General features: G+C 39.7%; 1 protein-coding gene across 1 annotated transcript; it reads right to left on the bottom strand.

Moving 5' to 3' along the window:
• Positions 1–3,881: 3,881 nt before the first annotated feature.
• On the bottom strand, positions 3,882–14,879 carry epha2a (eph receptor A2 a). The gene is made up of 17 exons (XM_058403759.1): positions 14,690–14,879; positions 14,213–14,280; positions 12,298–12,961; positions 8,067–8,222; positions 7,513–7,845; positions 7,267–7,394; positions 6,995–7,172; positions 6,775–6,877; positions 6,508–6,563; positions 6,213–6,338; positions 5,797–5,982; positions 5,596–5,657; positions 5,286–5,495; positions 4,997–5,146; positions 4,586–4,779; positions 4,292–4,447; positions 3,882–4,166 (listed from the first exon to the last, which is right to left on the bottom strand). The coding sequence occupies exons 1-17, from the start codon at positions 14,763–14,765 to the stop codon at positions 4,055–4,057; spliced, it is 2,958 nt and encodes a 985-aa protein (XP_058259742.1). The 5' UTR covers positions 14,766–14,879; the 3' UTR covers positions 3,882–4,054.
• Between the last annotated feature and the right edge of the window lie 891 nt (positions 14,880–15,770).

Below are 15,770 nucleotides of genomic sequence, written 5' to 3'. Positions count from 1 at the left end.
AGAATATCATGAAAAAGGTCAATATTTTTTGTCACTCAGTTCAGAAAGTGAAACCCATATATTATATAGATTCCTCACACATAGTGAAATATTTCAAGCCTTTATTTCTTGAAATTGTGATGATTATGGCTTACAGATAAGGAAAACCCAAAATTCTGTGTCTCAGAAAATTAGAATATTACATAAGATCAATAAAAAAGGATATTTCAAAGAGAAATGTCAGACTTCTGAAAAGTATGTTCATTTCTATGCACTCAATACTTGGTTGGACCTCCTTTTGCATCAATGCGGCATGGCATGGAGGCACTCAGCCTGTGGCACTGCTCAGGTGTAATGGAAGCCCAGGTTGCTTTGATAGCGGCCTTCAGGTCATCTGCATTGTTGGGTCTGGTGTCTCTCATCTTCCTCTTGACAATACCCCATAGACTCTCTATGGGGTTCAGGTCAGGCGAATTTGCTGGCCAATCAAGCACAGTAACACCATGGTCATTGAACCAGCTTATGGTACCTTTAGCAGTGTGGGCAGGTGCCAAGTCCTGCTGGAAAATGAACTCAGCATCTCCATAAAGCTTGTCAGCAGAAGGAAGCATGAAGTGCTCTAAGATTTCCTGGTAGATGGCTGCGTTGACTGTGGACTTCAGAAAACACAGTGGACCAACACCAGCAGATAACATGGCAGCCCAAATCATCACTGACTGTGGAAACTTCACACTGGACTTCAAGCAACATGGATTCTGTGCCTCTCCACTCTTCCTCCAGACTCTGGGACCTTGATTTCCAAATGAAATGCAAAACTTACTTTCATCTGAAAAGAGGACTTTGGACCACTGAGCAACAGTCCAGTTCTTTTTCTCCACAGCCCAGGTAAGACGCTTCTGATGTTGTCTCTGGTTCAGGAGTGGCTTGACACGAGGAATGCGACATTTGTAGGCCATGTCTAGGATTCGTCTGAAGCTCCCCCAAATTCTTGAATGGATTTTGCCTGACAATCCTCTCAAGGCTGCGGTTATCCCTTTTGCTGGTGCACCTTCTCCTACCACACTTTTTCCTTCCACTCAACTTTCTATGAATATGCTTGGATACAGCACTCTGTGAACAACCAGCTTCTTTAGCAATTACCTTTTGTGGCTTACCCTCCTTGTGGAGGGTGTCAATGACTGTCTTCTGGACAACTGTCAAGTCAGCAGTCTTCCCCATGAATGTGTAGCCTACTGACCTAGCCTGAGAGACCATTTAAAAGCTCAGGAAACCTTTGCAGGTGTTTTGAGGTAATTAGCTGATTAGGGTGCGACACCATGACTTTCCAATATTGAACTTCTAATTCTCTGAGACACAGAATTTTGGGTTTTCCTTATCTGTAAGCCATAATCATCACAATTTCAAGAAATAAATGCTTGAAATATTTCACTCTATGTGTAATGAATCTATATAATTTATGGGTTTCACTTTCTGAACTGAGTGACAAAAAATATTGACCTTTTTCATTATATTCTAAATTTTGATATGTACCTGTACACATCTATGTGTATCCACTCATGCACATTTCAATCAAATGGTCTGTAAATGAAGACTGGTCAGAAAAAAAATCTAACCTGCTTTAAAACCCAGCTACACAACTGTAGCTGTCCAACCACCCAACAGCAACACTGCTTTAACAAAGAGTTATATATATTTCCACAATTCATTTACACCGTTTTAATATGCATTTACACCATTGTCCAGGATCCTTCCTCCTGTGTGCAATGCGTTGTGGGTAATATTACCCATTAGAGTGTGCATTGTTCTGCACTTTGAATTTCTACTGGAAGTAGTAGACCATCCAGGAATTTTTGGAATACTCTTTTCAGTATACTACGATTTGGGTCATACTAATTCTATTTTTGAATACCATTTAGGACACATCATATGAGAATTTGGACACAGCATACGTTTTTGTGTGTTAACTAACATCATTACCAATGCGTTGGTGGTGTATAACATACTAAGCATATATTCGTCCATTTTGTCAGCAATTGAGTTCAAAAAATTATGGAAAACCACTGAACTTTACAACACGTGACGCTACAAGAATGAAAAAAAAAATCATCCTATGATTAATGTAACTACTTTCTACTCAATGACATTGACAGAAATGTAGTAGAGTAAAAAGTAGAGTATTTGTCTTTCAAATGTAGTGAAGTTAAAGTAAAAAGTATCCAGAAAAAATAATACTCAAGTAAAGTACAGATACTCAAAAAGTGTACTTAAGTACAGTACTCAAGTAAATGTACTTCTTTACTGTCCACCTCTGCAAAACAGGCTTCTAAGCCTTGCAATCTGATGGACGAGTCTGGGTTTGGCGGTTGCCAGGAGAACGTTACTTGCCTGACTGCATTGTGCCAAGTGTAATGTTTGGTGGAGGGAATATTATGTATTAACCCTAACTCCATATCAAATTCATGTGCATGTAAAGGCAGATGTCCCAAAAACTTTTGGCAATATAGTGTATATTTGCCACATAAATAACTAACCAGACACAAGTTTAGAGTAGTTATTGACACTCACTATCAAGACAGACAGACAGCTTTCTGTCCATGTCAAAAGATCAGCTATACAGCCATGCTATGCCCTTGTTACTAACAGTTCTTCAGAAAAGGAAGCTAAGAAGCTAACCATTACAAACATGTTTGAACATGTTAAAAGTGAAGTGTATATACACATGTATCAGGGAAAGAGTGTTGAGTGTTTCAGGCAAGGTCATTAAGTGATTCATTTTAACAGCTTTACAACTCTTGGCCGCTGAGCCCTTTTCCTTGTTGAAGTTTCAAACCCACAATGCCCTGAGGACTGCTAAATGAGTGCTAAATTGCCCATGTCAGGAAGCTACATGGTAAATTTTTTTTTAATTCTCATTGCTACCCATTATTTATTTGCAGTATAGTGAAGTAAATGGGTATCATGCCCCAACTCAGCTTGTTTAAATGTATGCATGTACCTTTAATTCTAAAGTAGACAAAGTGAATTACCATATGTATTTTTTTTTTAAGAAACTTGACAAGAATCCCTAAATGTGAAAAATAAATTTGGGATTTTCACTGAAATTAGACTATTGTTGTAGGTAAATCTACAACTTCAAATCCTTCCCATTTCCCTAGCCCCAACCATGTGTTACTTTATATATATATATATATATATATATATATATATAGGTTTGAGTTCTTAAACAATTTCAAGGTTGTAGTAATTTTAGATATTTACATACTATAATTTACACACAAACTGCTTAATATTATTCCACTATATTACTGACATTTGGGCTTCTATAAAGTTTATTTTAAAACACTGTATTTTTCTAGGCTAAATCTTCTCTCGTGGACAGTCGAGAAAAAAAGTAAATAGGCTTCATGGATTAAATATCAGCATTTAATAATTACACAATTTTTAACGCATTTTTTTTACACATTAGACAACAACTTTACAAACAGACAATAAATAAAAAAACAGACAATAAATATTAAATAATCAAAAAAGAGCTGAAATAATATATGTAAACATACTGCCTCTCATGATGGTATAGAATATGCCATTTGGTTTAATTTTCAGACATATTCAATGGTATAAGCATTTCCTATCTACACTCTACAAACTTTATTCTACAAAAAAACTAAAATAAATCTGTTGAGTTATTGGTTTTGCAGAACTTAAAACTCCCTTAGTTTACCATCTGCCCTTAACATGTTTTGTAGTGCGACACTATTGATGTGCGATTCATTTAAACAAGCTAAACTTTCAATTTGGCCAGCATTTGAAATCAGGGAACACAACAACTATCTTTCACAAAACTGAATACAGTTACAAAACACACAAAAGTGAAAAAATAACAGTAAAAATATCAGTCTATATTCAGTCATTGTTCAATTGATAATTGGTCCATTTATTCACAATGGGAGTCCATTTCAGTAGTGAGCAGCATTCTGTATATTTGCAAACCAGCCCATTGCAAGTTCCTCTGAGGCCAGATGGCTATGCTCATTAAGAATTTAGTAGAATGTAGTTCTGGTGTAGAATCTTAGTGTTACACTGCAAAGACATCCACAGGACCTGCAGTGGGCTCCTGAAGACCCAGAATGCTGTAGGCCATTCTTTTCTGATGACCTGGCAACCGCACACCAATCTTTTTGATATCCCTACAAGAGATAAAAAACATTGGTGAGATTAAGAATAAAACAGTAATAAAAGATCATAAAATTACATAGATAATTGGTTTGTTATTTATGTGTGTATAGGGCTGTCTGTCTGTTTGTTTACTTACTCAATCTTCAAGTGCAACACCTGCTCCATGGTTGTAATTCCAGCATGGGCAAAGGCTTCTTTATACTGGCTCATCTTCATAGACTCTAACCATTCATCCACAGACCTGAAGGGGCTGCCATCATTTCCACTAGTGCTAGGCAGGCGAATAGACACTCTGCGGGAATAAAAAGGTAATTATATTGATTAAAAACCTTGTACAGGCTATTTCTATTCCATAATCATGCCTGCATTATTTGTTCAACCTTGTATACATTTTTTATTTCCCCTATATTACATGAGCAGTGACTCTTACCGTAAGTCTATGTTGGCAATTGCTGTAAGGGACTCTGGACTGTGCAGAAGTTTGTCCAGCACATTGACGACATCGAGGAAGCGGGGGCGTTTGGAGCGGTCCTGCATCCAGCACTGTAGCATTAATTGGTAAATAGCAGATGGACAGTCCATCGGTGCCGGCAGCCTGAACCCTTCGTGTATGGACTTCATTACCTGAGATGTAAAGAGGAAATCAGGTCACCATCCTGCTCTTTAAATCCACACCCAGTGAAAGAGGAATGACTAATACTGACTAATAGCTCTTGATTCAACAAACTTAAACACACATACATAGAATAACCCTGTGGTATGTATTTGGCTCTGTGTATTTATATTCATGGTGATGTATCCTAAGTGAATTTATTAAACATTCAGAGTCAGTATGATGTACCTCATGGTTGCTCATGTCCCAGTATGGTCTCTCTCCAAAAGACATCACTTCCCACATGACAATACCAAAGCTCCACACATCACTGGCAGAGGTGAATTTCCTGTATGCTATGGCCTCTGGTGCTGTCCAACGAATGGGAATCTTTCCTCCCTACGAAACAAAATAAAAGCAGATTATCTAACAAAAATTAAGGAGCCGTTCTACAGTATATGTAGAACTTTACTGTATCTATGTGCATCTACTCTAAATTGAAGCCAGGATATTAAACATCACTATTAAAGTAGCTTACACTTGTGGTATAGGTGCCTTCAGGATAGTCTTCCAACACACGTGATAGTCCGAAGTCTGACACTTTGCACTCCAGGTTACTATTTACAAGGATGTTGCGTGCAGCAAGATCTCTGTGTACATAGTTCATATCTGACAGATACTTCATCCCTGCTGCAATGCCACTAAGCATGCCCACCAACTGGTATGAGGACAACTCCTCATCATGGTCCTGCACATTAAAATAGAGGGATATTTATTCATATGATAGAAACAGAAATATCACAATACAAGAAATCCAAACAGCATGAGGTTTATGGTGTTCAACCTACCCGTAGGTACTGATCCAGAGCTCCATTCTCCATGTACTCTGTGACGATCATAGCATGCTTGACTGAAATGAAAACCACAGAAGCATCCAATTAGAATATGACAACACATTTATCAGCCAATGTCATATGACGTGCTTTACATGTTAAATGACTCGGCTGAGTGGGTGCATTGTGAGCCATGGTGATAAAGTTGACACGTACATTTGGTGACAACCCCCTCCAGGCGTATGATGTTCTGATGCGAGAACTGGCCCATGATGCTGGCCTCGCTCAGGAAGTCCTGCCTCTGCTTTTCTGTGTAGCCAGGTCGCAGTGTTTTTATTGCGACGACCACCTCATTACGGCCCGGCAGCTTCAGGACACCACGGAATACTTCACCAAACTCTCCTATGGGACCAAAAAAGGCAGGATTCAGAATTGCTTTTATATAATCCATTAATATGAATAAAAAGTAATTCAGTGTACAGTATGACTTGTGCATTTCCTAAACAAATGGCCAACTTAAATTTTAATGAACAGAAAAACATTCTAACTCCAACCTTTAAAAATGTCTAAGCACTAAAACAGTATTTAAGTATTGCATATAATAATGATAATGTAATTATTTGCTAGATTACCTGCTCCAATAACTTTCTGTTTAGTAACGTGATTAGGGTGAATTTCACTGGCGAACTTGAGGATAGCAGTGCAGGGGTCTTCATAGGTATGTGGATCCACATAGGTCTTCAGAGGCTGATGTTTTTCTGTGGTACAGGAATAGAACATGTGGTATGTCATGTGGTAAACTGTAGCCTAAAGAAAAATATCTCTGTCTCTCTCTCTCTCTCTCTCTCTCTCTCTCTATATATATATATATATATATATATATATATATATAGATATATATATAGATATATATGAACTTTGTCATACCTGGACAGGAGAAGTAATTGCCCCCTGTTCTCTGCCGGATGCGAGAATTAAGCCTCCTGATAAGAGAAAGGGCAAAGTCAAAATTATATTTACACATCTGTGTTTTCAAACTTGTACTGTAATGAGACCAGCTTTATGTTTTCATACTGAGCTTTGAATGTAAACAGATCACAGGGTGGAGAGGGTGAGGCTGGCTTTGAGGAGGAAATATGATAAGAACATAGCGAGGAGGAGGAAAAAGGAAGAAAGCATGAAGGCTTCTCTAACCTTTTGTGTAGAAGTAAAATGACCACCACGATAAACAACATGGCTCCGCCTCCAGCAATGGCTCCCATGACAATCATGGAACTGCCCTGTGCGTGCGACTCAGCTGTTGGACAGATACAAGGCATCTGGTTACACGCAATTCTCTACTTCTGTATTATTTTAGGACAAGAATATCACCAAGCACACGCACAAATACACCCACACATATTCACACACTTACCCATAGGCAGGGTCTCAAATTCGTGTTCTGCACTCTGGCTGTTAGGATGGCCCTCTGGTGTTAAAGTCTGAACACGGAACACATACTTAGTGCCAGGTAAGAGGTCACTAATCTCAATGGAGTTCTTGTCCAACCTCAGAACATTGTATGTGGTGACATCCTGGACTCCCTTATTGTCCTTTATGGAAAAAGAGATATCGTAAACCCATTTGAAACAAGAGGCAAAAAGACTTCTGCAATCATACATTCTGATAATGTTGTAATCTACATACCTTAATTCGGTACATAAGCTCGTAGTGAGTAGAGTGATGGGAAGTTGTGTGTTGGTCCACAGCCCAGGACAGATGAAGACTACTAGATGTACGATCTACTACTCGGAGGAATGTTACCTTAGGAGGCTCTGTGATGAGAAAGGCATAAAAGAGTTTCAAAACATTTCCCTGGCTAACATCTTATTGTTTTATTTTATTAATACATAAAGACCTACTTGTACTTAAAATGCTAAGAGCTGAAGTTACCTGTGAAGTGTAGCACAGTGGTGATGCTGGCAATTGATTTTTGAGGGCTCAAATGGGACACTCCATTCAATGCTTCCACTTTGAATGTGTAGTTGAGGTGAGGCTCCAGCTCACTGACTGTAACCTCTGGCTCTCGTAGAGATGTATGTGTAGGCTCAAAGTGCACCCTCCCTCCACACGGTGCACATGTGGCACCATTACAACGCTCACACACCACATTGTATACGATGTCAGTCCTGCCACCTGTATTAGATGGAGGTCTCCAGGTCAGCTGGATGCTCCCTGCTGTCAGACGCGGAATGGACTTGAGATCTTCTGGTGAAGTAGGTGGACCTGAGGGAGTGACAGATTGCAAGAGTGAATAACTGAAAATATATATATATAATGTAAACAGTATATATATATATATTTTATATATATAACATTTTTTTATATAACAGTAAATAATAATATACTGTCTGTATATATAAAAAAAAAAACAATATTATGAACAAATCCTGAGTAAAAAGAGAGTGGGAAGTGTAAACTCAAGCTCTGCAGCCAGAAACACTTACTAGAACATGGAGCAGAGTCGGGGTCTGAGTCTGCTCGGAAAAATCCCTCCAAGCAGGGACACTGAAGTGCACCAGGGCCTGAGTGCTGTGTGTTTGCTGGACAGACTTCACATGGCTGGCTGGAATCTGAGCTCTTGTAATAGCCTCCATCACATGCTAAAAAAAGACAGGAAAGGCGAGTTTTGAAACACGTTGTTCAGCTAGACAAGAGCAAACTGTGACCATAAATCTACCAAAACAATATTATCTCATATACAGCTTTCCCATACTACATATTTGCCACTTAGCATGCCTTTTTCCATTTTTCTTATTGAATCTTCTCTCTACCTTGTCACATGGTATGCAAGAGTGGAATTGGTTAATGAAGGGTCTTAGTTAAGTTTCATCAGACTAAACATCTATTTAAGTGATAGAGCTGCAGGAGTCCACTGTTATCCCCTCTCCCCATTCGACGGAAACAATAAGGCAAAAGGATTCACACCATCTACACTATAGGCAGGATGAATCCGTCAATGACGACACAAATCCTCACAGCATATACTTATCAAGACAACAGACCTGTGGTGAGTCTAGCTCTAACAAAAGCGAAGCAGTTACAGGCAGGTGAAAAAAATACATTCAGGCAAGATTAAGTGCTAAATAAAAGAATGCCAACAGAAAGCTTTAAGGTTTAAAGCCCTGCAGGTGAGCTATAGAGCGCTGTGTGGATGTTAGTTGGACAAAACAGGATGCGGGAATTGTGAGTTTGTATAGGCTTCATCCTCTCCTCCTTTCCTTCCTGTGTCAAGGGATGAGAACATGCTAGCGCAGAGTACAGGAATCCAGAAAAGAAGGAACGCAACAACACTAACAATCACCAGCAGAGAGGATGTAGAGGTTATTCGGAAGCACATGAACAGTACCAAGAGGTGATCGGTGGTGAAATATGTACATTTAATGACCATGAGAAACTCATAAGGTTGCAAAAAAAAAAAAAAAAAAAGTTTCTGAGGAGGGGTGTTGATGGTGGTGGGGGTTCTACTGAATGAGTGTGTGACCTCCCAGGGGTCAGGCTTTCAGCTTGTGCTTTAAGCAAAAGAGTTGGAGTTTGACGAGCAGTAGGTGGTGTATGCGTACGTGTGTGTGAATGGGGTCTTGCTCTTAAGGATTGCTGACAGCAGTTCTCTCAAGGGGATTTTTTGTGGGGGTTTGTGTATTTGCTGTGTGTTTGCATTGAAGAGAGTATGAATAGTGGAAGAGGGAAGGGGGGAGTGGAAGAGATGTTCGCATAAGAAAAGCAGCCTCCCTTTCCATGCTGTTTGAAGTTGGGAGTGAGCGGAAAACCTCCCACTCCATTCTTCAACCCTAACGCCCATATCTGTTCTGAGAGAGAGAGGCTTTGAGTTTAAAATGAAAGCTATCTATCTGATCATAGCACAAGTTAAACTGATTTAATGGTGCTTGTCCAGCACTGTAGAACAAGGAATAAGCTTCCAAAAGTTCTTGGAAGTTACAAAGTCAACAAGTGCTGAATACTCAACTTTGCAAATATGTTGATGGATTACTCGTAATGCTTTTTATGTCACAGCCAGAAACTCATGCAGAACGTGTGAGATTTGACTACAGCAGGAATGTATTTACTTTGACTCCGTTGTGGGTGGCTACAGCTCTGATGAACATCAATGACACTGTGTAGGAAGAGTGTGGAAAAATGACTGTGTGTTGTAACACTAAATATATTTGTTGTTGTTGTGTTATCTCCTAGCAGTTTGATTCATGTGACAGAAGAGTGATAATAAGATAAGGCTGAGCAATTGTACAGATTTGGCCCTCTGAAGTCATTTTATCACAACACACCACACAAAGAGTCTAGTCAGCGTCATGTGGGCGGAAGAGTCAACAGTTAAAAAGTCACCTTTGGGAAGTGCTCTGGAAAAGTCCACTTTCAAACAAATTACTGGTCTTGAATGACATGGCAATGATCTATTTTTCTAACCTACTAACATTATCTTAACGTAATGTATATCTCATTAGAACAAGCTGGAGACACACCTATTGCTACTCATTACACTAATCTCTCCTAATCTCTTGATGTCATTGTTTATGGAGCCTTATCGGTGTTATAAACAAGTCATTATAATGAAGCAGGGAGGGAGCTGGACGTTCCATCGTAAATCAATGAAATGCTATCTTCCCTAAAAATACTGATGGCCTAAATACTCTCTGATCTCCGGGAAACAGAAACATTAAACAGCCACGTGACCCCCAGAATTCCCCTACTCGGTATTGCTGTAAACCTACTAATCAGTCACCACCCCCCACTCCAGCCTGGCATCCAATCACAGGAGGGCCTGATGAAGACTGGCAGGTGGCGATAAGCCTGGAAGAACAGAAGTTGCTTACAAAGAGCCGCTCGTAAAACTCCAATGAGAACAATGTCACCAGCAACATTATTGTCTCTATAGTTGTTTAGATGTAAGCACCTTCTCTTTCACTTAAAGCCTAAAGGCCTTCTGCTCAAGGGTAGTTCAGCTGACCCAATTAACTTTAATCTTCACAGCCTTTTAACAATTTGAATACTGTAAACCATAAAGTGTTAAGTGAGTCACATAAAAAATGAACGCAACAATAGGTGATGAGTAGAAAGCATTCAATTTAGAAACTGCAGAAGAAATGTGTGAAGTCTTCCTGACTTGTGCTATCATATAATAATAACAAGATGACCCTCTCATAATCTCATTCCTCCCCCAGGCCTCCTCATTCAACCATCGACATACGATGGGTGAAAAAAAAAACATTTGGAGCGTCTCCTGGAAACAGCGGAATGTCAGAAGTTTTGGAATCTACTTTTTTTTCCACAGACCTGCATACCAGTAAATCCTCCCAATCCCCGGTGAAACCTGTGTCCGTTTCAGGTGCAGCCTGATGGATCGTGTTAAAGCACCAGAAGTCCGGGTCTCTAGAACATTCCTTCCTGAGGTTTGCCCTTCCTTTTTATTTCAGTACACATTTGCTGCATGTTAGGATAATCACTTCACTTTGTGTTTATTCCAAGTAGTCAAGAGATTTGTACGACTTTTTATTGTTTGCAAGGGTAGGGAAATTATCTTAATGCCTAACAAGTTTGGAAACTAAAAAAAAAAGACACATACAACAATTAAAACATGGAAAATGAGGTTTTTGCTTTTGATGAGCAGGCAGAAGCTTTAAGAAGCTGACTTAACAATCCCTCCTTTATCTTTGATAGGATTTAGGCTTACAGTTAGTCAGCATGAGAAAACCTACGTTTCAACACCATGAACTAAACCTATATTTCTCACCACTACAAAAGCCATCCAGAGACCTGAAGCCCTCAATTACATGATAACTGACTCAGTGTAGAGAGGGTGTGCCAAGCCTTCCCTGTAATCTGTGGTAAAGTGTAGTCATAGAAACACACATACAGAAACAAGGTAGTATTCAGGTAATGCTAGACCTTTCCACTGAGTCATATCAGCTGCCGGATGACATGACAATTCACACCAGAGAAACGCCTGGAAAAAAAATCCCCCCCAAATTCCTAAATCCTTCTATCATGTAAGCCTAAAATGGACTTATCTTATTCACTGTATTACAAGATGAAATAGAAAATGAAAAAGAATAAGGAGATTTAGCACCTTTCGCCATTTATTTATTTTATATCATGCTAAAAAATATTTAGGTTCCTGTTCATTTCCTTGTATGATGGGAATCTACCATTATTGTCTTTCCACACACACACACACACACAGACTTCCTCACTGGTAACCTGGTATCTTTAAGCTTCCTTCCTAAACCAATAAACTCTCACGCAGATCTGAAATAAAATGCAAGCAGGTGAGAGGGTGTGGACAAGACTGACATTCCATTACACTGAAGTCATGTTCTCTGTCTCCAGTGTGCTCACAGGCAACTTGTTAGACAGCTCTTCGGTAACAGCACGACACACTAAGGCATCTTAGCACACACACTTACTCAGAAACACACGCTGACAGCCCACCCACAAAGCCCTGCAGTTGTTCCTCAACCATCAACCCACTGACTGCTTTACAAGGTTTTTTTTAATTAGAACTCAACCTTGATTTAAGGGGATTCAGTGGCCCAAGATTAAAGTCAACCATAAACTGCAGTGCTTCCACAACAGAAATAAAAAAAGAAATAGTGTGGTATTTCTCCCACTTTAAAACAGTATTCCAACATGACCCCACACACTGCACCATTATAACCAGCTTACCTTGGCATGTCTGTCCCACAGCCTGATAGCCGGCTCTGCAGTAGCACTGCCCGACAGGAACGACCCACTCTCCTTCAGCAGTGCAGTACATACGTGGAGGTGCCTGGCCGACGGTGACTGAATTCTTCACACATGATCCCTCCACCTCTGTTAGAGCTGCCGCAGTCACACGCTCAGGAAAAGTTGCCAGGTTGCTCTGAATGGATGGACATGTGGTGTAGAACACCCTCACACCCAACAGAGCCACACAGGCACCCACATCTTGAAAAGCCAGGTAGAAGCCTCGTCTAGATAGTGGTCCGATGCTCCGTGTCTCCACGTTCACCCTCAGTGAAGCTCGTCCGCCATCTCTGTTTGCTGTCACTTCATCTGGAGCCACTGTGGTGATCTTCCGAAACTGACCTTTCCGGAAACTGGTTCCCACATCCATATCCGTTTCGTACAGGTGAAGGCTGAAGGTCTCGCGGCAAGAGGGGGACGTTCCGTCAAAAGTGTTGCAGTCACGGACAACGAAACGCAGCTCAACAGAGACGCGAGAGGCTTCAAGAGGACGCTGGATGAAGGTGGTACGAAGCCAATTGTCCTGTTCAGTATCAGTGGCCACATTACACACACTGTAGGTGTAAAGGAGGGAGCCATTCACCACTGTCTGGACAATTTCCCACTGAGGGACAAAGAGAAAGCACAAGGGAAATGGAAACATTTGTAATTAATACATAGTTTACTAATATCTAATTATATGTACATTATAGTGTATTATATTCTAAAATATAATAATATAAAAGTAAATATAAAAGTTTGAAGACAATAGAGCAAATGATAATTACAAATTGTTTTTATGACTTTTTTAGTCATTTATATATTTCATAATTTGTAATATTGCAAATATTCTTCTGTAGAATTGACCGTTGTCTACAATTTGGATACATTTTGTCTTTTCTCACGGTGTTGCATATTGCCTTTTGTAATAGACATGTGGGTGTGGGATTTGCATGTCCAGGCATATCTGTTCAAGCCCTAATAAAAGTGTATCAAATAAAGGGAATACAGACCGTCCTTAATGAAATAATGTATCAGTTAAACACTGTTTTTTTTGTTATCCCTGTTATAAACCTTCTACTTCCCTCAGCTCCCCAAAAAACACTTGAACAGCGGATCAGGCCAGGCATGCAAACCTCAAAGGCCTTGTGTGGACACAGCGGCTCAAGAGCTCAGAGATCCCAGGCAAGGCCTCCAACATCAGAACAAGAAAATGACAGGACTAGTCTGTGCAAAGGAGTAATTAAACCCCCCCATCCCCACCCTGAGAGTGTGAATGCCTTGAACTTGCCCTCAAACCTATACAGTCATCTCCAAGGCTCTGTAAGTTTAAGAGAACAAATTTGGTGTGTAAATCTCTCATGAGGCCCTGGAGCCACAGAAGGAATCTACAGACGATTCTTTTAATCCCAACAGCTCACGGAAGTATAGCAGCTCACCGCTGCCCCTGACCATGTCTCCATTTCCTCCAGTTCCTCAGAAAGGAAACTGCATGACTAAAGATAGAGAACTGTACACTCCCTCTAACCCGTGGCTTTGGTGTCTTTCTGTTTCTTCTGTAAAACTATGTTCAGAGGATCTTTAAAGCCATAAAACTGTTCACATTACCAAATAGAAAATGTGAATCATATCATTTTAAAATGATAGTGTTAAAGTAAAATGGAAAACTGTTCATCAGATTAGACTATAACGAAAAATATACGTTAAGTTATTACATGGGTTTTATATTTAAATATATAAGACATGAAACAAATAGAATAGAAGACATAGACCAGCCATATTATAGATTATATTTAATATGAACAACCCGGGGAGTGGTGTCTCTGACTCATAGATAAAACAACTTGAAAATTTTGATAAGCCTAGGCTTACTCACCCCTTCTTCATTTGGTGAAGTCAACCAGCCAAGCTCTCCTCCAGATGCCTTCATATCTAGCAGAATGTCTAAAAGAACATGTTTCATTGTATGTGTTAAAAAGAAGATGAAATAAATTCAAATAAGAAACGACAAACTACTTTGGTTATTGAATTTCATCAGGTTCATGTGATGTATGATAATAACTGTACTTTTAAACAAATATGTTAGATAAAATAGTATATGACCAGTGATGATACTGTGGAAATGACATTCAAAGAGTAAATATCGCCAATTAAACGTTTCAAACCACTCAGTTAAAACCCCACATTTCACGTGATTAAAATCATATATCTACTACAATGTAAATAAAATAATAGGGTTATATAGAATATGTTATAAAGTATTTTACAAAGTAAGACTAGACATTTTAAATGTACATTTAATAGAACTGAAAGACTTTAGAAAGAATTTTAAAAGGAAGTGTGGAATACTTACGTTCCTTTGCGTGGATTAGAATAAATATGCTGTTAATAAATAAATAAGAGAAAAACGAGCGAAATTGGTAATCCATTTTTTAGTTCCTTTTCTGTTTCGTTTTTTTATCTGGACATTTGCTATAGTCTCTCGGCGGTGAGTCCGACACGCGCACACAACTTTTCCATACTGCGGCCGCGAGACTCATTCATGAGAAATTGAATGACGTTAGCCCCGCCCATTGGAATGTAGCTTCAGTATCCAAAAGGAGTGGGCGGAGTCTGCGCAGAGCGCGTGGGCGAACGGCACTGGAACTAGTGAGGAGAATCTTTTCAGTGAGTCGGATCATTTGGCTCAGCTCACGAGTAAAACCCGATTCTTTTGGCTCCCCAAGGTAAAAGTTTGACCAGTCATTATTCTTAGTCCAGCTTTGCTGGCATTTAAATTTTTATCTGCATACCCTCTTCCCCCAAATTACCTGGTTCAAAGAGTCGGTTCGTTGGCGAATGACACATCATTAGCGCGAGCTGCTGCCTGGTTTCCGATGTTTGACTCTTCTCATTTCTTTTACATGAGTAAAGTCATTTATGTACACAGACTGTTTAGCTTAGGCAGAAAGGGAAAGGAGGCGTAGGCTACAAAATATCTTGAATTTTCTTCAATTTTTTTTATTAAAGTTTCTTTTACAAGCTGAAATAAACAATACGATCACTGCAATTAACTTTAGCCTACACTGTTTTCCAGTTGTCATGGTAACATACTTTTAATATTCTCGTAATATGTGGACATCTGACCCTCACACCCATATGTGATTCTTCCCCAAACTATTCCCACAAAGTTGGACACTCACACTTCTGTAAGATGTCATTGTAGGCGGTAACATTATCATTTCCCATCACTGGAACTAAGATGCCTAAACCTGTTCCAGCACGACACTGCTTTTGTGAAGACATGGTTTGCCAAGGCTAAAATGAAAGAGCTTGAGTGTCCTGCACAGAGCCCTGACCTCAACCCCACTGAATAACCCAGGCCTCCTCAACTCACATCAGTGCCTGACCTTACTAATGCTCTTGTGACTGATTGAGCAAATCCCCACAACCAC

The sequence above is a fragment of the Hemibagrus wyckioides genome, linkage group LG11 (assembly GCF_019097595.1).
Source record: "Hemibagrus wyckioides isolate EC202008001 linkage group LG11, SWU_Hwy_1.0, whole genome shotgun sequence".
In the NCBI taxonomy this organism is placed as follows: domain Eukaryota; kingdom Metazoa; phylum Chordata; class Actinopteri; order Siluriformes; family Bagridae; genus Hemibagrus; species Hemibagrus wyckioides.
The sequence above is the reverse complement of the archived record's forward strand: the minus strand, read 5'-3'. Positions and strand labels throughout refer to the sequence as shown.